At 43.4% G+C, this 23,316-nt stretch overlaps 1 protein-coding gene across 1 annotated transcript in view; it reads left to right on the forward strand.

The window, feature by feature from the left end:
• LOC103161160 (ras-related protein Rap-2a) overlaps positions 1-23,110 on the forward strand; it is a 31,140-nt gene extending 8,030 nt beyond the window's left edge. Inside the window, exon 2 of the mRNA XM_027393911.1 lies at positions 19,614-23,110. Within this exon, the coding sequence (XP_027249712.1) occupies positions 19,614-19,851 (238 nt within the window). The 3' untranslated portion in view covers positions 19,852-23,110. The remainder of the gene's footprint in view (positions 1-19,613) is intronic.
• The last annotated feature ends 206 nt before the right edge of the window (positions 23,111-23,316 follow it).

A 23,316-nucleotide genomic window follows, 5' to 3' on the forward strand; every position in this document is an offset into this window, starting at 1 on the left:
CAATTTACTCCCTGTGACCCTCTTCTCAGAATACTCCTCGTCTGGTAGCCCCACCTATGCTTCCTGCCTGGCTACATCCTGCCTGTCCATTGGCTGAAACAGCTTTATTCATTGACCAATAAGAGAAGCAAAAATTCACAGCATACAGAAGGAAATCCCCCATCAATGAGTTGCTTCCTATGTTACAAAGTTGGTTTATTTTTCCCCTTGAAAAGGAAACTTGTTTTTGCCATAACATAATATCATTATTAGGATACAGTAGCTTTCTCTTGGCTAGTGTAGGATTGGAATTTTTAAACTTAGTAATATTAAGGAAGATTAGAGGAGCTGAGAAAAATGTCTGTCTGAAGACAGCACAACCAAGGGGAAGAGCCTACAGCACTGGAGTCTTATTTGCTAGCGTTTGTTAGTGCTGATGACACTTGGGTGGTCTAATGGCTGTGGGAGCCTCTGGATCACGTGCAGCACATTAAAGTGAAGTGTAGTTCACATCTGTGTGTTTTCCCTAAACAAGGACTGTTGCATAAAACGTGTACACACTGTACTTGATTTCACAGGGTTCCTCCAGGAAGTTTTGGAAAGTGAGCGTCCACACTGGGGTTCGCAGTGGTGTTTTGACTTTCCTTTTTGTGTTGTTCTCTGTTCTTATCTACTGTTTGCTTGTACGTCACGTTTTCCAGATAATGGTGTAAGAAGAGGTAGAAACACTTTTGAGTATATTTGGGAGAATATTGGGGTTTGACTATGAGTACTCTAGATTTTCAAGCAAGATCCAGAAAGACTGGGTAGCTATAAAAAGTAAAGGCTGAAGAGCAAGTGCAGTCCAAGAACTTGTGTACAAGCATGAAGACCACCTTTGGTTCCCAGCATCCACAGGAAAAGCTGGGTGTGGTGGCAACTTGCTTGCAATCCGAGCTAAGCAGAGATAGGTGGGTGGCTGGGACTTCCTCACAAGCCAGCCTGTCTGAATCACTAAGTTCCTTATCTCAATAATCAAGAATAAGGTACCTAGGATTAATCTCAGTGTTGAAATATAAGTATTTCTTTCTTTTTTTTTTTCTTTTGGTTTTTCGAGAGGGTTTCTCTGTGTAGCTTTGGAGCCTGTCCTGGCACTTGCTCTGGAGACCAGGCTGGCCTCGAACTCACAGAGATCCACCTGCCTCTGCCTCCCGAGTGCTGGGATTAAAGGCGTGCGCCACCAATGCTGGGCTTCGTAACTGTAATTTTGCTACTATTATGAATCGTAATGTAAACACCTGATATGCCGGATATCTGATATGTGACCTCTGTGAAAGGGACATTCGACCCCCCAAGGGTGGCACCTCACAGGTTGATAGCCACTGACTCAGAGAAAACTGTCTCTCCCTCTCCTAGCAACTAACAGTTGCCAGTAGTTCAATGGCTCTGTGCCCAAGTCCCTTGTCTTGTTTGTGACTTGGTCTGGCTTGGGCTTGCATGGGTCTTGTGTGTTCTGTCTCTACTTCTGTGAGTTCAGAGGTGCAGCTGCTTTGCTCTGTCCAGAAGATAAATACTGTTTCTATATAGTCATCTGTCACCTCCGGCCCTCAGACTTCCTGCTTCCTCTTTCTGCAGTACTCCCTGAGGCTTGGGGGTGGTGGTGGGGAAATCTATGTTCCCTTGAGGGCTGAGAATTCTCTGCACCTTGGCCAGGTGTGGGTCACTGCATACCATCTCCTGCAGATAGAACTCTCAGGTAAGAATTGAGAGGCACATGATCTGTGGGTATAACACTGAGTCCTTGGGAATAGGTTTAATCCCCATGTCCGTTTAGCAGAATAATAGTAGGGTCTCCTGTAGGGCCTGTGACCTGTCTCTCTGTAGAATCTTGTCCCAATAGTGGTGCCAGGTATGGGTGTTAGCTTGTGGAGCGGGACTTCAGTGCAGTCAGAAACATCTTTTTTTTTTTTTTTCTCCCGTTTTTTTTATTATTAATTCAAGTTAGGCAACAGGCTTGTTTCACATGTAAGTCCCTTCTCCCTCCCCTCACCCTCATCTCTCCTCCCCCACCTCCAACCTACCCCCCACCCCATCCACCCACCACTCCCCAGGCAGGGTAGGGCCCCCAACAGGGGCTCCACAAAGTCCACCAAATCTTCCTGTTCTGGGCCTAGGTCCTGCCCCATGTGTCCAGAGACAGAGAGCATCCCTTCACGTGGGATGGGCTCTCAAAGTCCCCCACACACAACAGGGAAAAACACCAGTCCACCTCCAGAGGCTCCCAAAGTGCAGGGGCCTCCCCATTGGCATCCATGGTCAGGGGGCTGGATCATTCCCACACTGACCTCCCAGACAGCATCTGGGGTCGATGTGCTCTCCCTTTTTCAGGCCAACTGTTTCTGTGGGTTTCTCCAACCTGGTACAGACCCCTTCGATCTTCATTCCTCCCTCTCTTCAACTAGGTTCCAGATTTCAGCTCAGTATATTTCTGTGGATGTCTGTCTCTGCTTCCATCAGCCACTGGATGAGGGCTCTCACTCAGGATGGTTTCTTCTAGTTCCATCCATTTGCCTGCGAATTTCAAGATTCCATTGCTTTTTTCTGCTGAGTAGTGCTCCATTGTATAAATGTACCACATTTTCTCTATCCATTCTTCAGTTGAGGGGTATCTAGGTTGCTTCCAGGTTCTGGCTATAACAAACAATGCTGCTATGAACATGGTTGAACATATGTCCTTCTTGTATGAACATGCACTATTTAGGTATATACCCAAGAGAGGAATGGCTGAATCTTGAGGTAGATTGATTCCCATTTTTCTGAGCAACCGCCATGCTGATTTCCAGAATGGTCTTACAAGTTCACACTCCCACCAGCAATGGAGGAGTGTTCCTTCTTCTCCACATCCTCTCCAGCATAGGTTGTCATTGGTATTTTTGATTTTAGCCATTCTGACAGGTGTGAGGTGGTATCTCAGAGTTGTTTTGAGTTGCATTTCTCTGATGGCCAAGGATTTTGAGCACTTTCTTAAGTGTCTTTCAGCCATTTCAGATTCCTCTGTTGAAAAATCTCTGTTTAGTTCTGCACCCCACTTTTTAATTTCATTGTTTGGTGTTTTGGTGGCTAGCTTCTTGAGCTCCTTGTATATTTTGGAAATCAGCCCTCTGTCAGATGTGGGGTTGGTGAAGATCTTTTCCCATTCTGTGGGTGGTCGTTTTGTCTTACTGACTGTGTCCTTTGCCTTACAGAAGCTTCTCAGTTTCAGGAGGTCCCATTTATTGATTGCAGACCTCAGTGTCTGTGCTCCTGGCGTGATGTTCAGGAATCGGTCTCCTGTGCCAATTTGTTCAAGGGTAATTCCCACTTTCTCTTCTAGAAGATTCAGTGTGGCTGGATTTATGGAGAGATCTTTGATCCATTTGCACTTAAGTTTCATGCATGGTGACAGGTATGGATCAATCTGCAATCTTCTGCATGTCCGAATCCAATTGTGCCAGCACAATTTGTTGAAGATGCTATCTTTTTTCCATTGTATAGATTTAGCACCTTTGTCAAAAATAAGGTGTTCGTAGGTGCGTGGGTTAATATCTGGGTCTTCAATTTGATTCCATTGGTCTATCTGTCTATTCTTGTGCCAATACCAAGCTGTTTTCAGAACTATGGCTCTATAGTAGAGCTTGAAGTCAGGGATGGTGATGCCTCCAGAAGATCCTTTATTGTAAGAGTTGTTTTGGTTATCCTGGGTTTTTTATTTTTCCATATAAAGTTGAGTATTGTTCTTTCAATGTCTGTGAAAAACTGTGTTGGGATTTTGATGGGGATTGTGTTGAATCTGTAGATTGCTTTTGGTAGGATTGCCATTTTTACTATGTTAATTCTACCTATCCAAGAGCATGGGAGATCTTTCCATTTTCTGGTATCTTCTTTAATTTCTTTCTTTAAAGTCTCAACGTTCTTATTGTACAGGTCTTTCACTTTTTTGGTTAGTGTTACCCCCAGATATTTTATGTTGCTTGTGGATATTGTGAAAGGTGATGTTTCCATGATTTCTTTCTCATTGAGTTTATCATCTGTATACAGTAGGGCTACAGATTTTTTTGAGTTAATTTTGTATCCTGCTACCTTGCTGAAAGTGTTTATCAGCTGTAGGAGTTTCCTGGTAGAGTTTTTTGGGTCACTTATGTAGACTATCATGTCATCTGCAAATAGTGAAAGTTTGACTTCGTCCTTTCCAGTTTGTATCCCTTTGATCCCCTGTTCTTGTCTTATTGCTCTAGCTAGAACTTCAAGTACAATGTTGAAGAGATATGGAGAGAGTGGACAGCCTTGTCTTGTTCCTGATTTTAGAGGAAACGCTTCGAGTTTCTCTCCATTTAGTTTGATGTTGGCTATTGGTTTGGTGTATATTGCATTTATCATGTTTAGATATGTTCCTGTTACTCCTGTTCTCTCCAAGATCTTTATCATGAAGGGATGTTAGATTTTGTCAAAGGCTTTTTCAGCATCTAGTGAGATGATCATGTGGTTTTTCTTTTTCAGTTTGTTTATATGGTGGATTACATTAATGGTTTTTCGTATGTTGAACCATCCTTGCATCCCTGGGATGAAGCCTACTTGATCATGGTGGATGATTTTTCTGATATGTTCTTGGATTCGATTAGCCAATATTTTATTGAGTATTTTAGCATCGATGTTCATGAGGGATATCGGTCTGTAGTTCTCTTTCTTAGTCTTATCTTTGTGTGGCTTGGGTATCAAAGTGATTGTAGCCTCGTAGAAAGAGTTTGGCAATATCCCATCTGCTTCTATTGTGCGGAACAGTTTGAGGAGTACTGGTATCAGCTCTTGTTTGAATTTCTGGTAGAATTCTGCAGTGAAGCCATCTGGTCCTGGGCTTTTTTTTGGTTGAGAGGCTTCTAATGACTGCTTCTATTTCATTAGGGGTTATGGGTCGATTTAAACTGTTTATCTGATCTTGGTTTAATTTTGGTAAGTGATATTTATCCAGAAAACTGTCCATTTTCATTAGATTTTCGAATATTGTGGAGTACAGGTTTTCAAAGTATGACCTGAAGATTCTCTGGATTTCCACAGTGTCCAATGGGCTCAAGAAACAAGCTGGTGTAGCAATCCTAATATCTAACAAATTGGACTTTAAACTAAAAGCAATCAAAAGAGATGAAGAAGGGCATTTCATACTCATCACAGGAAAAGTCCATCAAGATGAAATCTCAATCCTGAACATCTATGCCCCAAATATGAAGGCACCCACAATGTGAAAGAAACATTACTAAAGCTCAAACCACACATAAAACCACACACACTTATAGTAGGAGACTTCAACACCCCCCTTACGCCACTAGACAGGACCACCAGACAGAAACTTAACAAAGAAACAAAGGATCTGAAGAAGTTATGACCCAACTGGGGTTAACGGATATCTATAGAGCATTCCATCCAAACTCAAAAGAATATACCTTCTTCTCAGCACCACATGGCACCTTCATGGCACCTTCTCTAAAATTGACCACATAGTAGGCAACAAAGCAAACCTCCATAGTTACAAAAGAATTGAAATAACCCCCTGTATCTTATCAGACCACCATGAATTAAAGCTAGAATTCAGCAACAATACAAATGGCAGAAAACCTGCAAACTCTTGGAAAATGAATAACTCCCAATTGCACCATTCCTGGGTTGAGGAAGAAATAAAAAAACAAATTAAAGACTTCCTAGAATCTAATGAGAATGCAGACACAACATACCCAAACTTATGGGACACTCTGAAAGCAGTGCTAAGAGGGAAGTTCATAGCACTAAGTGCCCACATGAGGAAACTGGAGAAAAGTCACATTAGAGAATTGACAGAACAATTGAAAGCACTAGAGCAAAAAGAAGCAAACACACCAAGGAGGAGGAGATGCCAGGAAATAACCTGAGAGCTGAAATCAATAAAGTAGAAACTAGGAAAACATTACAAAGAATCAATGAAACAAAGAGTTGGTTCTTTGGGAAGATCAACAAGATAGACAAACCTCTGGCCAAACTAACCAAAAGGCAGAGAGAGAGCATGCTAATTAACAAAATCAGAAATAACAACAGACACTGTGGAAAGTCAGACACATCTTACCGAGTTTCGTGCTATGATTGTACCCGTGGGTGTGGCTCGTCAGGCCAGTCACTGTAGTTCACAGGTTTCAGAGCTGGTGTGGTTGCTGACTACTTTTCTCCTCTGGTATCGTGCATAGCACCTCCCAGCACTCCGAAGCTAGCCAATGGCATGATTGCACCATGTTCTGTAACTCAAGTATGTGGAGTCTTCGTCATTAGGGCCTTACAGTCCAGTTCTGGAGGTTACCCCGTGGCAGTGTCCTGTAGTGTTGCAGGGTCTACGAGACCTTACTAGCCAACAACCAAAGAAGTAGCTCATTCCTGGTACCGGGCTTTGAATTATTTAGCCTCTGGTGTCTAGTGGGCATCATTGCCCCTATAACACAGTCTAGTTTTTAATACGTTTGTGTTTAAATGGAAGGTTATTAGTGATAACGGATGTTATGTTTTGAAGTATGTGAGTTAAAGTAAGGTTATGGATGTTGGAGACAGTTATTAGCATGTTTTATTAAGTTCATGGTTGGCAAAGCCTATCACATGCCAGCAGTGGAAATTCGATGCAGTGCTGTTGGAATTGTGCTTTTAATCACATGTTGGTGAAGAGTGTTTCCAAATATGCTATTTAAAATAGACTGCTCATAGTGTTGAAGTATATTCACTGAAAAGAAGAGGTAGGTTGTGGTTTGGTTTTATTTTTGTTTGTGGTTTTGCAGGTGTTTTGTTTTCATTTGTTTATTTGTTTTGCTTTTTATGGAATATTTAATATTTAAAGGCATACTCCAAAATGATATTTTGGTGAGAAATACAATAACTTATAACTCTTATGTGTTTAAAACTTTTGTAGTAACGATAACACTGTACACTTCCTAGTCCATTCACCAGTCGCCTTCACAGTTTCTGTGAGACTGGCACGCTGCCTACCCCTTTCACATTGTCTTACACACGGCCCACATCCGCTTTCCTACGCTGACCAGTGCTAACACACACAGGGATGGAACCGGCATGTCATTAAACCTGTCTGGTTATTTGTGCCCCATTTTCTGTTTCATCTTTTCCGTCCTGTTCACTAAGTGTTCCCCATGACCTTCCTAAGTGCTCTCATCACAAAATATGTGGAGACCACTGTCTTAGATAATCTTACTCCAGAAACGCTAAGTGGAACTGTCTAATGCTTTAAAACAGTTCTTCTCTCCTGGTCTCCTAGCTTTCTACCATGGGCTGTTATTTAAGAGTGTGAAGACAAAATACTTCCAGTGTGAGTTGGCACCACAGTTATAAGCAGAGGTAGTGTTCTGTTATGTAATCTTGTTCATCCAGCAAGAAAGATGGTTCTTGCCTGTCTCAGCCTAAGGCAAAGCAAGGATGCTGCACATGTGAAACCAAAAGCGCCCCTAACCCTAAAACCTGCTGAACACCAGCCGGGTGCCTCAGTGGAAGAACCCCACACCTCACTTCATGTGACCACTTGCACTCAAATCATAGGTGCACCACAAATACCGTGTAAACACTGCAAGCTGTATGTCTAAGACGTACGTGAAGCTTAATGAGTTTCACATTTAGACGTGGGTTCCATCCATAAGAAACTGCAAAGCTTCCAAAATCTACAATCTGAAGTGCTGATGGCCCCACGTGCTGAGACAGTTGGGAGGGTTTGGGATGGCATTGATCAGTAAGACAGGTGAAGACAGCTAGTTAGGTAAAGAAGACTGTGGTTGTGGGTGAAAGGTTCAGGCATTATGCTGGCCTGCCCCTGTTACCTGGTGAAATCCACTCAGGCAATACCCTGCTCAGCCCAAGGTTCCATGGGAAAGAAGTCTGCACGCAGGTGCAGAGGACCCCTTTAAAAGATAGGCCCCTGCACCTTTACGCTCTCTCTCCCTCTCTGTCTCTCTCTCTCTCCCTGTCTCTCTCTCTCCCCCTGTCTCTCTCTCTGTGTGCTCCCCTGTCCCCCCCCCTCTGTATCTCTATGGCGACCGGCCATGGTGGTCAGCCATTACCCTGTTCCTCTTCTTAGTCTTCCCATTCTGCCTTTATAATAAACTTATACTCAATATGTCTGTCTCAGCAATTTCTCTTTTCTTCTTTTTAAACAAAACAATAACAGTGGGGAACTTCAAATCACTTAATAAAACCACCCCGGAAGCACATTGTAAACCTTTGTTTAACACATTTCATTTAAGAGAGTTGTTTCTCATGCCTTCTGTCACCTCAAAAGTTAATAATTCAGAGTGGAAATCCTGTATCGTGTTAATTATTCAACACATACTGATATTGTCTACTTTGCCAGATGTCTTTATAGCTCTTTAAATGAAATATTATTATTTTCCTCTGCAACTTGTTATATCATTTCATTAGAGATTCTAAATATGCTCATCTTCCAGTTTTCAATGAATGCTTGAAATATTCTTTATAATTCTCAAATATAAAATTCTGTTGTGCATAATGTTCTTACCTTTCATCTGGAGACAGAGTGTTGCTGTGACCAAAACTGAACTCCAGCCCTTATTGGTTATGCAATCAGCTTTCTCTGCGTTTTCCTCTCCTCATCTGCAGCATGGGCGTGACACATAACTGGAGAAATAAATAGTGAACATAAAATGCCTCTTTACACAGCAACCCCAAATTACCAATGAAAATGGTTCAAGAAAAGAAGCCACAGGAAGGAGGATGAAGTGGAGACCTTTGAGAGACTAATGTGGGTGCTTGGAACTGTCCAGGTGCGTCATGGAGCTAACCCAATCCACAGCTCTGTTGCCGGCCCTCTGTTCTAGCCTCACATGGGTTGCAATGAGACTTATTCTGTGGGCCTTTGCAAACTTAACTCTGGTGACAAGGACTTCTTAGCTGAGAATAAATTGTAGTGGTTTTAAGTATATGTGTTTTAATGACACAGATGATACACAAAAAATAATCAGCCTAGAGCATTAGTGTTTTTAAATAACATTTTTCATCCTGAGATTTGGAGATGAGAGGAGACCTTTTTATGAATGCTGAAAGCTCTGAGTGTGTAAAGATAACGAAAGGGCATGGGATAGTTAGGGTGTTAGCTGGGGGGGGGGGCAGAGAGGAGGAGAGGCAGAGGGAACTGAGATTGACAAGTAAAATAATCTTGTTTCTAATTTAATTAAAAAATGGAGAGAAAAAACACTGTGGCTGGTTATATATAGTAAAGTGTTGACAGATTTTTCTTAATAAACCAATTCCTGAAAAAGTTTTATCTGACTCTGTAAAATTCATAACTGTCAACATCAAATAATACAGCTTAAGCCATCTGATTTGCATAGCATTGCCCTGGGCAATATGCAGAATAAACGCAGGGTACTGTCTTCAGCTGATGTACCAAAACGTACTGTCAATGACTGAATTTGACAGGTCTAACTTATACAGAAGTACAGTCTTGATAATAACAACTTGATTTTAAAGTTTCAGAATACCGTCCACCAGAAACATTGCTGTCATTAGGCCACCTTTCTTGGGGAATTTTTCACTCAGATTAAAAATGAGAAAACTGTCCTTGGGAATAACAACAATTATGTATTTACGTTGGTCAGTGCCCTAGTCCTGTGGAGCTGCTGTAGACTGGGTAATCTGTAAGCAATAAAAATGCACTGCCCATGGTTCTGGAGGGTAGAAAATCCAAAATCGAGGTACCAGAGCATCCAGTGTCTGGTGGGGCCTGTTTGTAGATGCCCCCTCGAAAATGCATCCCCTCGGCGATTTTCTGAGGGCACCAGCAGTCAAATCTATTTTCTGCTTGCTACTCTAAGGGGCCTCACTCTGCCAATAATAATCAACTCCATCTCCTTTGTTTTCTTTTCTTCTTTTTCCATTGATCACCTGTTACTTTTCTTGCTTCAAATCTAAAGATCTGTTTTTGTAGATCTTACTAGTCAGTCTTGTGACAGTGGGCACAGCCTGCCTAGGGTGGTGTATATGACTTGACACACTCTTCTCTTAAAGGAAGGGATTTCCTTCCTGGGGAATTTCCTTGCTGGGGAGAGTAAATACTGATTCCACTAATGTCATAACCTTTGTTTTCTAGAAAGGTGAATTGTTGAAATTCAGCATTTTTGCTTATTTTTTTTGGGGGGGTTGTTTCATTTTGTTTTGTTTTTGAGGCAAGAACTCACTCTAGCCCGAGCTGACCTTGAACTTATGGAGGTACGCTTACCGCCTCTCCAGTGCTAAGGTTATAGGCATGAGCTACCATATTTGTGATTCTTGGCTTTAATTTTTTTCTTGGGGCTGGGAGCTCTTCTGCTTAGTGGTTTGGAGGAAAGAAAGAACTGTGTTTAAGTCTTTTTATGAAGGAAAACACTGTTTTGTTCACAGTTCTAAAGCCTCAGCTCTTCATAGTCTTGAAGCATCTTTAAGTGTACCTTGTCCAGGGGTAGCTCTAACAGAACTAGCTGTAATTAAGTAGTTGGGTTTCTGATGGGGTCACGGCTCCCATCCCAGCAATTGACTTCTTCCTGACAAATCCAATAGTTGGCCTGTTTTCAACCATAGATTTCAGATCTCAACATTCAACTAACGATGAGATGCATGTTTCATGCTTGAATTCCTACCCCCTTTTGATAAAGCTGTGTGTTCAGAAGTCTGCCTCTGGACTTATTTTTTAATTCTTCAGTTTAATTTGGAGCCCAAAGGCGCCTACAGACTGGGGTAAAAAGTAGCTACTTGTGAGTCTGCTGACAGCTGTTCCTTGTATTCCATGGTGCTGGTCATGTATGTGCCGCTTTTAGCAGAGTCAGTTGGTTTGACTCCATTTCCCACTCAGCTTCTAAATGACAAGGCTTCAGGCTTGTACTTGTAAACACCTTGCATGTCTGACATGAGTAATTCCATTTCTAATGACAAAAGGCCAGATTGAATGTAATCGTAGTTACATTTCCCTTCTTTTAATTAAATTTATTCATTTATTTTACATCCTGACTGCAGTTCCCCCTCCCTCCTCTCCTCCCATTTTAATGTGGGATTTGAACATCTTGGCACTCCTGAAAAGACGTGAGGGTGCAGTTTGAAGATTCAATAGTGAAGAAAGCCTTCAGAACTGTTGTCATTTTTATTTCCAGTAACATGCTGTTCTTTAATGCTAGCATACTCAGTGCCTTCTTTCAACCTTCAGCCAATTTTAGGACAGAAATTCAGCAGCATAGAAGTTGAATTGAAAGTTGATTGGCAGGATTCAGCAAAGCAATAAACTAGCCAACCCTCCTAACTGCATTCTGTATTATTGAAACACCATACCTCACATACATGTATCCTCAAGATGCCTTGAAGGTCATTCTGCTCTCCTGTTTAAGTGAGGATTTTGTTTAATTCTTTTACCAATTTTCTTGTTTCCATTTCTTTTTTTATTGAGGTATAACTTTCCTACCTCAAGAGACATAGCCAGATGCGTAGGCTGAAGGAGTGCCACAGTGTGGCTGTGCAGCACAGCAGGCCCCTCCTTGTGCTGGACTCCCTGCATTCTCTTTGCCTGTTCTTAGTCTGTGCTCCTAAGTAACCCTGTGTAACACGGAGATTCCCACCACACACTTCAGACCACAGAACCCGCTCTCCAGGCCAGCAGTAGGGTGCTTCTCTCACAGTTTCAGCTGTTTGCCCTCCCCAAGTTCTCACAATTGGGTTCATCTTCCAAGCATGAGTAGAGGAAGGGAGAGGGGAAGAACTGGGAACCTCTACTCTTTGACCTCCTTCCTGGTTCTTGTATTTAGAAAAACAGAGTTGAATGTTTGCTTCCTGTGTCTTGTTACCTTGTGTGTGGTCCTGTTGTGGCTTTGAATGCATTTAAAATGCTTGTGCATTGTATGCCATTATCACTTGGACCATCTAACCACACTGCAGGGTACCATGTCAGCCCGCAGAATTTCTGTGAACAGAGTTAATTATTACTGACCCGGCATGAAGTCCCTGACAGCTCTGAATATCTTCTTCATTATTATCATAATGTTTATATCACATTGTAAGTTTTTCACTGTTTAAGTTTAGTGTTTTTAAAACACCAAGAAAGTCAAAGCGAAGGAGACACACACACACTATATACACAACCCCCGTTAAAATGAAAAAATGAAGTATTTAGTCAGCTGAGTACAAATGAATTTAGAGGAAGCAGGCAGCCTGGTTTAGCCCACACCCCACACACCAGCTACCAGTCTAACCCAGAACACTGTGCTGGATGAAGGGGAATGTCCTCATCAGTCAGGTACTGCTGGCAGTGATGTCATGTTTCAGCTGTCCAATAAAACTGTGTTTGCAGTCACGTAGCAGTTTGGTGAACTGATCTTAAAGTGGGACTTTTCTAGTTCAAATGCTTACAAGAACAGACACACTGTCTTTTGTTTGTTTGTTTGTTTGTTTTGTTTTGTTTTTGAGACAGGGTTTCTCTGTGTGGCTTTGTAGACCAGGCTGGCCTCAAACTCACAGAGACCCACTGCCCAACTCACATCGTGTTTTTTTTTTTTTAAATACACATTTTATATACCTCTTGGTATAGCAATCACACTTCTTAGTACGTTTGTTAGGTTGCTGGTTATGTTTGCTAAAACATTGGAACTAATGGAGAAAGTAAATTATGGTACAGTTTTAGGAGATACATATATCTCATATATATATGTATACATATATATTTCTTATATATATTTCTATAAAATGGAAATCTACTTGGCCATTATGATAATATGCCATTTATTGAAATAGATCACTCTATAATATTGAGCAGAAATGAGACTACTAGATGGTATGATCTCTTTGTATGAAAAAATGTACACTTAATGTTTATGTATGAATAGAAAAAGCCTGGAAGTTTATACACAAAGTAGCTATAGTGCTTATTCTCACAGGTGAGATTAAGAGTGTCCCCTCCCCTACCAATTTAAGTATCGCTGGGAATTTGTTTGCTCTTTTTGTTTAAATTTTGTTGCATTGTTTGGTCTGCAAAGAAGCCTGAGGAAGAAAACCTGTTTCTGTTTTGCAAAAAAGAAAAGTTTTTCCCCTTTAGACAGAAGTTAGGACTGTGAAGGGGACCAGGTCAGACATCACAGCTCTGAAAACAGCAAACATTTAAACTCTGAATTCTTAAAACTGACATTTCACAACCTGACAGAAGCAAGCTCTCCTGGTGTGAGGCCTGTGTCACCGAAGATGTTCTGGCACACTGCAGAGACATCTGGTGAGGTTGGCTCCAGAGGGATGGAAGCATCAAGTGTCCGCCATTTTCCTCAGGACTGTTAGGAGAGGAGATTTTAACTCTGGGCACAAAGTTGGACAAGAGACTAAGAAAAGCCTTTCTGATTCTCTTCTGAACTCAAAAAGAGTATTATTTCAACCAGCGTATGGCCAAGAACAGCATAACAAAATCCCAGTGAGACTTGCCCTTCCTTTAACTGCAGTACAACCCCTCAGAAGAAACCGACTGCCGTCGATCTGCAGTTTATCTTGATGGGTTCGTGAAGAGGGGGACGTTGTTTTTAGACTTGCCGCACTGAACGTCATAGTGGTAAGCACATGGCGTTGTTTGGGGTCGGCATCAGAGCACTGAACGTCATAGTGGTTAGCACATGGCGTTGTTTGGGGTCGGCATCAGAGCACTGAACGTCATAGTGGTAAGCACATGGCGTTGTTTGGGGTCGGCATCAGAGCACTGAACGTCATAGTGGTAAGCACATGGCGTTGTTTGGGGTCGGCATCAGAGCACTGAACGTCATAGTGGTAAGCACATGGCGTTGTTTGGGGTCGGCATCAGAGCACTGAACGTCATAGTGGTTAGCACATGGCGTTGTTTGGGGTCGGCATCAGAGCACTGAACGTCATAGTGGTAAGCACATGGCGTTGTTTGGGGTCGGCATCAGAGATGCGCCCGGTGACTCCTGACATCATCTCCTGAAGCTCAGCCAGTCTGAGTGTGTGTGTGCAGATCCATGTTTCAGCAGCTCAGCCAGTCTGAGTGTGTGTGTGTACAGATCCATGTTTCAGCAGCTCTGGGTCAGGACTCAGAAGTCAGTACTCAGATCCTCAAGTTGTTTTAATGAGCAGCCACGCTTACACATTCCCAGAATAAACTGTACGTAAACACGCGTATGAGGACGGTTATGAAGTAAAAACAGCCTATTGATGAGCTCGCTCAAATGCTTCTGAACCATTGGTGTTTACAGAGCTGCCTCATTGAGAAGCCATCAGCGTTCCACACTAAGCAAAGCTTTGTGCAATCCATTAGGCACAGCTGCTTAAAGGAGCTGATTTTATTTATTCATACATTATATAATCACACTCATGAATATGACAAACAGCATGTAAATTCACGCTAATAAGACAAATGTTTTCCCACAGTCTACAGACAGAAGTAATCTGAGCCACACAGCCACCTTCTGACCCTTACTGGGGTGCCCCATCAACGACCAGGTTAGCAGTGATTCATAAATAGAGTCATTTTGCAATTTTTGCATTTTCAACTTCTGCCCAAATGGTGTGCTTTGAAAATGGGCAAAATGAAGAAAACCCACAGGCCTGTGATGGGAATCAAACATGAAAGTCACAGCTGTCACCTACTGACAAAGTGTAGCCCTCCTAAGCGATAAGGCTAACCCTGCTGTAAATGCTGTCTCCAGCACCCCAGCTCCCCAGTTCTGTTTCTCAGATGAAGTGTGTGACCTGCATTGCAGGATTGAGTAGGGGTAGGAGGGAGTCGTGCGGTTGGATCCCTCAAGCCGTTTACTATTCCTCGAGTCAACAGACTCAACATGTAGCCCACGTCTCACCTGGGAGTTTTTGCTGTCATGTATGTGGTACCTTACCCCTTTCTTCACTTAGTGCCATATGCCACCTGCCCAGTGACGCCTGTGCCCAGCATGCTCTCTGCTCTGCCTCTTCCGTCTCTAACAAATCTTAACTTAGTTATTATCTTTATTGTTAATACCCGTTTCCTCTTCTAGGCTATGGTCAGCGTGAGGCTGGGTGTCTTTGTTGTTTCTTGTGCATCCTAAGTGGACACAGTAGCTCTTAGCAGATAAACAGGTTGAATGAAGGACAAACTGTATGCCCAAAGCACCACTGGTTGTCTGCCACTTCTCTGCCACCACTGCACAGCAGGCAGTCTTTGGGCGGCCCTTGGCATCCAGAGGTAAAGCATCCCACAGACTTGTGTGACACGGCATTGCTGCTCGACCTCCTCCCGCTAGTGAGTCAGAACACACTGGCAGTAGCGGCTCAGTACTCTGGTCCCACAGGATCCCCTAAGGTTTTCTCATCTTTCTTGACTCTACCCCTCAAGTGCAGCTTGCTGTCCTGTGTTCTTGGACCAGTGTGAGCAAGCACTCAGCCAATAACGTAGCCACCATGTCTGGTATGACTTTTAACTTTCAGGTTTAAGAGTCCAGCAAACAGGCACTTCAGAGATGTTCTTAGATTAATCTAAGTCCACATAGTCGGTTCTGAGGCTAAAGTCTTGTTCTAATTTGGGAATTGTGTTGTTGTTTTTCTTAAGCACACCATATTGCCATAGCAGTAGACAGGCCAGTTTGCTGTGCTCTTCAGCACAAGGCTTGGCCTCTTTCCCTTGTCTTTTCATCTGTGTCCCAAGGAGACCCAGATTCTTCCAGTGTTACCTCTGCATGAAGCCCCCCCCCACCCCACCCCCGTCATCCTAACCCTTTCCTGCTATTGGTATCTTCTCTAAGGCCCAGGTGTTACGAGATTTCATGTCTGCCTGTCTTTACTTCTCCTTGTGATCCTTAGCAAGAGACACAGAAGGATCCCTAGTGTGTGGTTGTGATCCTTAGCAAGAGCCACTAAGGATCCCATAGTATGTGGTTGTGATCCTTAGCAAGAGCCACTAAGGATCCCGTAGTGTGTGGTTGTGATCCTTAGCAAGAGCCACTAAGGATCCTGTAGTGTGTGGTCGTGACCCTTAGCAAGAGACACTAAGGATCCCGTAGTGTGTGGTCGTGACCCTTAGCAAGAGACACTAAGGATCCCGTAGTGTGTGGTTGTGATCCTTAGCAAGAGACACTAAGGATCCTGTAGTATGTGGTTGTGATCCTTAGCAAGAGATACTAAGGATCCTGTAGTGTGTGGTTGTGACCCTTAGCAAGAGACACTAAGGATCCCGTAGTGTGTGGTTGTGATCCTTAGCAAGAGACACTAAGGATCCTGTAGTGTGTGGTCGTGACCCTTAGCAAGAGACACTAAGGATCCTGTAGTGTGTGGTTGTGACCCTTAGCAAGAGACACTAAGGATCCCATAGTGTGTGGTTGTGATCCTTAGCAAGAGACACTAAGGATCCTGTAGTGTGTGGTTGCTTTGATGGCGTTACTTTTGCTCCCCCGCCCCTTGTCTATTTCTACCTCACAACTCTCATCCCTCTCTTGGCACAGTTTGTTTTTCCTCAGCAGATCTCTCCATCTCTTGATTTCTGAACCTCCTAACAACTGTCTTCTGCCAAGCTGTGTTCTTACATAATGGGGGCAGCAGGCAGGGGTGGGCGCCATCCTGTACTGTGTCATCTGGATGTCTGACCTGTGCAGCATCTTTGCTACATTCAGTGGGAGCAGATGCTAACTCCACTTTACCCATGAAGAGGTGGGGAACTGCTGTGCTTACTTAGCTCTGCAGCATTCGTGGGCAGGAGTAAATGCTCCGTACAGACTGCTCTTTGTGATAGTTTCCACTGTCCCACATTTTAGTGTCAACACTGAGGTAACATCCGTCACCAACGGGTACTTGGAAATATACACTTGTTTTGTCTGTCAGGTTCTTGTCCAGGTTATTAGTCTACATTTCTCTAGCATCTCTAACACACCAATGGTTGAAAAGACCACCAGCAGTTCAGTTGTTAGAGGTAGATTCTCTGATACTGACTGCATTTTCACCCCCGTTACTATGTGTACTGGTAAACACTGTGTTTCCAGTGTTCTGCCTGCCCATCTGAGAATCAGACTGTAGAATAGAGCCAGGTACTCAGCTGTCAGCCTGGTCAAGGAGAGGCAAGGCAGTGATTGTAGGTTGTCCCACCATGTCTGTCATAACTGAACCTCCAGACTAAAGAGCGCATGCATCAGCCAACTGCTAATAACTTGATATGTTTGCAAGGCTTGAGAAATTCACATGTCCTATTATGCTGTACTTCTCAACTGGAAGTATGTCTCATGTAAAATATGGTATAGCATTGTGTTTGAACTTTGAAATCTTCCTTAAGATGGTTTTATCTAATAAAGTGATATGTCTGTTTGAGGTCTACCTCAGGCTGGCCACTACTTCACTGTGTGACTGAGGATGACCTTGAACTCCTCATCTTCCTGCTCTACCTGTGCTTGCTCCAGCCCAGCATTAGAAAGTACTGTTTTAGCACTCAAACTCTTACTGTTGCTAGTGGGCTGGTTAGGTGTTAGCATCAGCAATAAGGCTTCCTTGTTACCATTTGTAAGTTGCTTCATTAACAAGCAAGAAGGGCCAGGCAGTGGTGGCGAACACCTTTAGTCCCAGCACTCGGGAGGCAGAGACAGAGGCAGACAGATCTCTGAGTTCGAGGCCAGCCTGGTCTACAGAGCGAGTTCCAGGACAGCCAAGGCTACACAAAGAAACCCTGTCTTGAAAATAAAAAACAAACATAAAAATAAGCAAGAAGGGAAAGGAAGGGCAGTCTCATCCTTGTGGGTAGAACAGATTAGAAACTGGCATCCTGACATGGTCATCAGTGCCTGCTCACAGCCAGACTACTCGGTACCCTTGTAAGAGCTGGTGTGGAAAGTGCCTGGTATGTGGGTCTCTACTGTAGCTTCGTTATCACTGCCGTCTGTGCTCCCAGTGTCCACAGGGACAGTGTACCAGAGCTCATCCAGATCAGAACTGCCCATCTGTTCCCTGAAGAAACACAAGTTCTAGATCATAAGTTCTAGGTTCTCCTTGATGTAGTTCCACTCTTTTATCCTTATTGTTTATATGTACACATGTATGTGTGTTTTTTGCATGTTCCTGTGTGTATGGAGACCAGAAGACAGTCTTGTACATCATCCTGAGGAATGCCATACACCTTGTTTGAAACCGTCTCTCATTGGCCTGTAGTTAAGCTAGACTGGCTGGCCAGTGAGCCCCAGGAACCCTCTCTTCACCACCTTCCCAGAGCTGAGGTTAGAAGCTGTGCAAATGTGCCTGGCTCTTTACATGGGTCCTTTAGATTAGACTTGGGCTCAAATTTCTTGCAAGCAAGCACCTCACCAACTTTGCTGTCTCCCCAGCCTCCTATTCTGTGAGAAAATGTCTAGCTGTGTCGCCTGTCCTGGCCTGGACTCACTAATGTTCCAGCCTGTCTCCTTAGTGCTGGGACTGCTGGTGAGAGCACCACACCGGGTGCCCCCACTGCTTTCCAGTTGCTGCCTGGAATAGACCCTCGCTTTAGGCATTGGTTTGCTCTCTTCCCAAAGGAAAACATAGGTGTCTATTGGGGATATACTTGGCTTTTGGGCAAATAGGGAGAACCATCCTGACTGAACAGTGAAACTATACAGATACCATGTGGGGGAACCTACCTGTAATTCCATTTCCTAAATGTGCTGTGGTGGTTACGCCTCAGTGTGGTCTTGCCTGCTTCTCTCTTCTGGAAGGTTAGCTGACTTGAGTCAGAACGGATAAGACTTACATACAGACACGAGTTTACACTCCTTGAATCACAGCGCATGGCAGGCGGGCCGCTTAGGAGTTCAAGGCCAGCCTGGTCTACATAGAGTTCCAGGCCAGTCAGGGCTATATGGTGAGACCCTGTCTGAAAAAAAACAGGATGAAAACCTGGAACTAACATGGTCCACAAACCCGGAGCGAGCGGCCCTGGGTGTTTTCATGCCCTGACAGGTTTCGTGTCCTGTTCTGCATGGAGTACCTGCTCGGTTGCCTGTGTGACTTGGGACCTCTGTTTCTCTATTCTTTTCTTGTCATTTGTTTGTTTCAGAGCTCTAGGTCAGAAGAAAAAGAGAGACAACATCTCATAAAGCTAATAACTAATAACCAAAAAAAAAAAAATGCACTTCTTTCTGCTGACTGATGCCATGTAAAATAGAGTGCCTTCTGTTTGAGGGTTCCCATCTTGATGAATTCTTGTACAGTTTTGGCTTTCATTTTCTTTGTTGTGTTCAGCAGCTATTTAGAACATGATTTGTTTTGTGTTCCTATAGAATACAGTACCGACAATTATGTTAGCAGTAAAGCTCATGATTGCATGACTGGCTGAAACTCTGAGCAAGCATCTCGTGGAACAGATAGCATTTAAATTGAGAAGTCAGTCCAAGATTCTGAGAATAATTCCCCAAGTATATCTGGAAAGGATACATAATTGATTTTAAAGGATACATAATTGATTAATTGAAAACATCATTTGAAAAGCCCATTTATAACCCCCCTCTGAGAGCAGTTCCAGAGTGCCCCAGGCGGGTGCCAAGTCAACTGGCACAAGCCGTTTTTCACGTGGCAAGAGAGAGACCATTTATACTGCACTATAGAAAGAGAGAGAACTCTGTTTCGCCTGCTTGCTAACAGTTTCAATACGTGTGTTCTTTCAGGTATGAGAAGGTGCCAGTCATCCTGGTCGGGAACAAAGTGGACCTGGAGAGTGAGCGAGAAGTGTCCTCCAATGAAGGTCGCGCCTTGGCCGAAGAGTGGGGCTGCCCCTTCATGGAGACTTCTGCTAAGAGTAAAACAATGGTGGACGAACTCTTTGCTGAAATTGTGAGGCAGATGAACTATGCAGCTCAGCCTGACAAAGACGACCCATGTTGCTCTGCCTGTAACATACAATAGCACCTGAGCATGGCTGTCCTGGACAGGACTCGACTAGGCTTGTAGACAACAGTCACCTTGTCTACGCCATTGCAGTTTTTAGGGTGGGTGGTGTGAATCCACAGTGCACCACGACCCTCAGGCTGGATGGTCCCTTGATGCCTCTGAGTCCCTGTGGGTCCAGTGACCAGTCTCCACTTTGTCCTCGGTCTTCTGTGCAACCTGAAGGCACCACCATGGAGCTACAGGGTGATCTCTTTGAAGTGATGATGGTATGGCCACTGAGTTAACAGAAGCCACTGATGTGTAAATTAAATTAAGAATAATCATGAGAGAAAAGCCAGAAGAATTCCTTTGACCACTAACAAAATATTTTGTCTTCTTAAAAACAAAGTAAAGGAGAAATATTTTCCTACAAGAGTACTGAAGTCAGGAGTTGATGGGCCTTCTAGCCCGTGTATTCCACCAAGTAAAACAGCTGCCTGCCAACAGCATCGCAGGGAGATGGCCTGTTCCACTGACACATCTCTGTTCTTCAAATTGATGCTTAATTGTAGGTATTTTCCTAATTTGTGAAATGAAATTCACTCACCTGTCAATCCCCAATGAGTAAAAGTCAGAACAAGGGTTGTGTGAAAATCCAGTCTGGCTTTAGAATTTAAGTCACCTGCTTTGCCACAGGAAATAGCCTCTCATGAGGGTTCATGAGAATTGAAAGTGCACACCCACCCTGTCTCTCTTAACAGAGCAGGGATGGTCTTTATTTACTGAGCAAGAAGGAAGCAGCTGAGACGGAGAGGTTGCCTAGCCTTACTAAACGAGCGTTGTAGTCAATTAACCAGTACCATCTCGGAAGGAAAATGAAGCCATGTTACACCCTCATGTTCCCGTTTGCAGACGCCTCACAGGACAGTACAAATATTTGACATTTTTTGTGTGTGTTCATGAAAGCAGCCTTTAAGGGCTATGGTTGCGTTGTGGCCCTCGGCTCACCTGCTGTGGAAATGCAGTTTGCTGTGACAGAGCTTTATCGTAGGTATAAAACAAAACAAAAACAGATTGAGTAACCTGTGAAGTAATTTGGGCTTAAAAGTAGATTATAAATTATTACAAAGTGCAAGGGTTTCTTGTTCCTATTCTGCCCTGGTTACTGAAGTGGCACACACTGATAGACCCAGTCTTTTGTTTTTAGAGGGTGCTCAGGCTCAGCATTCTTGGTCCCATAGCCGGGAAGTGTTTATCATTTGCATGAATAATGGCACAGGAAAAGAATCTGTTCAGGAGTTTCCCCAGTCAAGTGTAGAAGGGTTCTCACCTCACTTCAGAGATAAGTGCTGGCCAAAGCCTTGAGCCCGCCTCTGGAGATGAGTTAAGCCCTCTGGACTCGGTGCCACTGAGCCCGGACACACTTGGCACCCACACCTCCCTGGTTCCACAGTCTTGTGCAAGTAACCGCTTAGTCTTATGTGTGTAACTGAGAGAAGAGTGTGTGTTTTGTGTGTGCATGTGTGTTCACTCCTAAGAATTTGGCACAACTCAGAGATCATTGCCTCTACTGAGAAACTGTACTTCAGAAAATAATGTATAAGAAAACCTTTTTTTAAATTATTAGTCTCTTTATAAGCCATTGAAATGCCCCCGCCAAGAGTTTTAGTAACTAGCTTTAAGCTTAGAAGATAGGAAAAAAAAAAAAGGTCAATGGTGTTTGTCCTATGTGAGGAAAACAAATAAATAATGTGGGCTGAAATCAGGTCTGGGGTGTCAGAGTCTGAGCATTTTTGATCTTCGGTGTCATTTTTCTCAAGTTAGGAAGCATTTACAGGACAGAAAGTTCTAACCCATTTCCTTGGAACAAAGTTCATTATGTAAAAGCCGATTTGACTCAGACATATCGAGAAATCAGATTCGAGAAGTATGTTTTATCTACTGAAACAGAGACATTAGTGCATTGACTTCTGAGGCCTCTAACTTGTGAGACTAATTCTGACTTTTAAACTCCCATAATGAATAGCAGTTTGTGATACTACAGTTTTGCATCACCTGTGGCTGTGCAGACATGAGCAGGGTGACATGTGGGAAGGATGGCAAGGTGTGAGGTGAAGTCATACGTTCAGGCGGGCTTTTCCTGGGAGGCGTTCCTCAGACCCAGGGTTTGCACCCCTCCTTCAGCGTGCCCAAGCATCACTTCCCCAGCACAAACTGTGCCACGCCCACTCCCTGTTCCTCTGGTGTGAATCTGACTTTTGTGGATGATGTTTGCCAAGATGGGAATAAAAGACCCCAGGACAGGAACACAACACTTACTGGCACCTGAAATAGCAGGCTGCAGAGGAGAGCTCGTAACTCTGCTTGCTGTTTCCTTAAAGCCCTGATCTGACTAGCAACTAGATAAATGAAAGTTTGTTCTAACATGCCTTAAAAATATTATTGTTTGACCCAAAGACCCACTTTTTCTTTAGCTATTATCAAGTTTTCTTTGCTTTGTGTTTTATTTTTATCGAAAGGCAGATTTTTTTTTTTTTTTTTTTTTAAGAAAAAGGTTTGTTTCTTTGAAGGTGTAACTTGTGGGTTCTGTTAAGCTGTGGTAGTCATGGCAACTGATGCCTTTCCACTGTTGGCCTTCCACGAGACAAGCCAGCATGCGCCGGGAAGCCTTCTGGGTCTTTCCTTCTCCACTGAAAGGTGCTCCAATGCTCCCACCCTTTGCTTTGTAGAATTGGGGTTTGACCCGGTCACTACACTACAGTTGCCATCACTCTGTGCTAAAACTACTGGTACTTGCTTTTCTGTGCCGCCCAAGGGCGCCTGCTGTGTGCTGTCCAGTGTGAGTGTTGCTGATGAGTGTGAAGCTGCTTTGTCTGCTGCTCTTGGGTTTAGTTTCTCAGTTTTCCATCAGCAGCCCCACCCCCCTTAGCACTGGTTAAGCTTTAATTGTCTCCTCAGCCAATGAGATGTTAAAGATTGGGGGTCCTTCTGTTTAACTTGTCATTGTGCATCTGTTAAACCTCGATCAGGGTTTCTAGAATGGCTGCAGTAGACTTTGAACACAGACTTACCATTATGGATTTGGGGTTTCCCAGAGATACAGTTCACAGTTAATTGTTGAACTCTAATACAACTGACCATTTAAAATTGAACAACAGTTTATTGTTTTGTGACAATGTCGAGTAAATCCGACATTTCAATTGAAACGTGAATTGTAGTTATAACTCAATGCAAATTCAACAGTTGTATTTGGAGTTAAATTATTTTAACAAATAAATTTATTTAATGAAAACTGGCTTTGTTGGTTGCTTCCACTTGTGAGATGTACTCATTACATATGAAAGCGGAACACCACCGCATAACAAGACCAAACTTGACTCATCATCCAGACCCCTTGACCCAAACTCATCAAGGGTTCATTCCATAAGAAGAGAGGCTGACTGATCATTTTCATGGCCTTTAAAATAACACAAGGAAGGTTTGAAATCAGCATAAATACCT

Source organism: Cricetulus griseus (genome assembly GCF_003668045.3).
Source record: "Cricetulus griseus strain 17A/GY chromosome 1 unlocalized genomic scaffold, alternate assembly CriGri-PICRH-1.0 chr1_1, whole genome shotgun sequence".
Classification (NCBI taxonomy): Eukaryota; Metazoa; Chordata; class Mammalia; order Rodentia; family Cricetidae; genus Cricetulus; species Cricetulus griseus.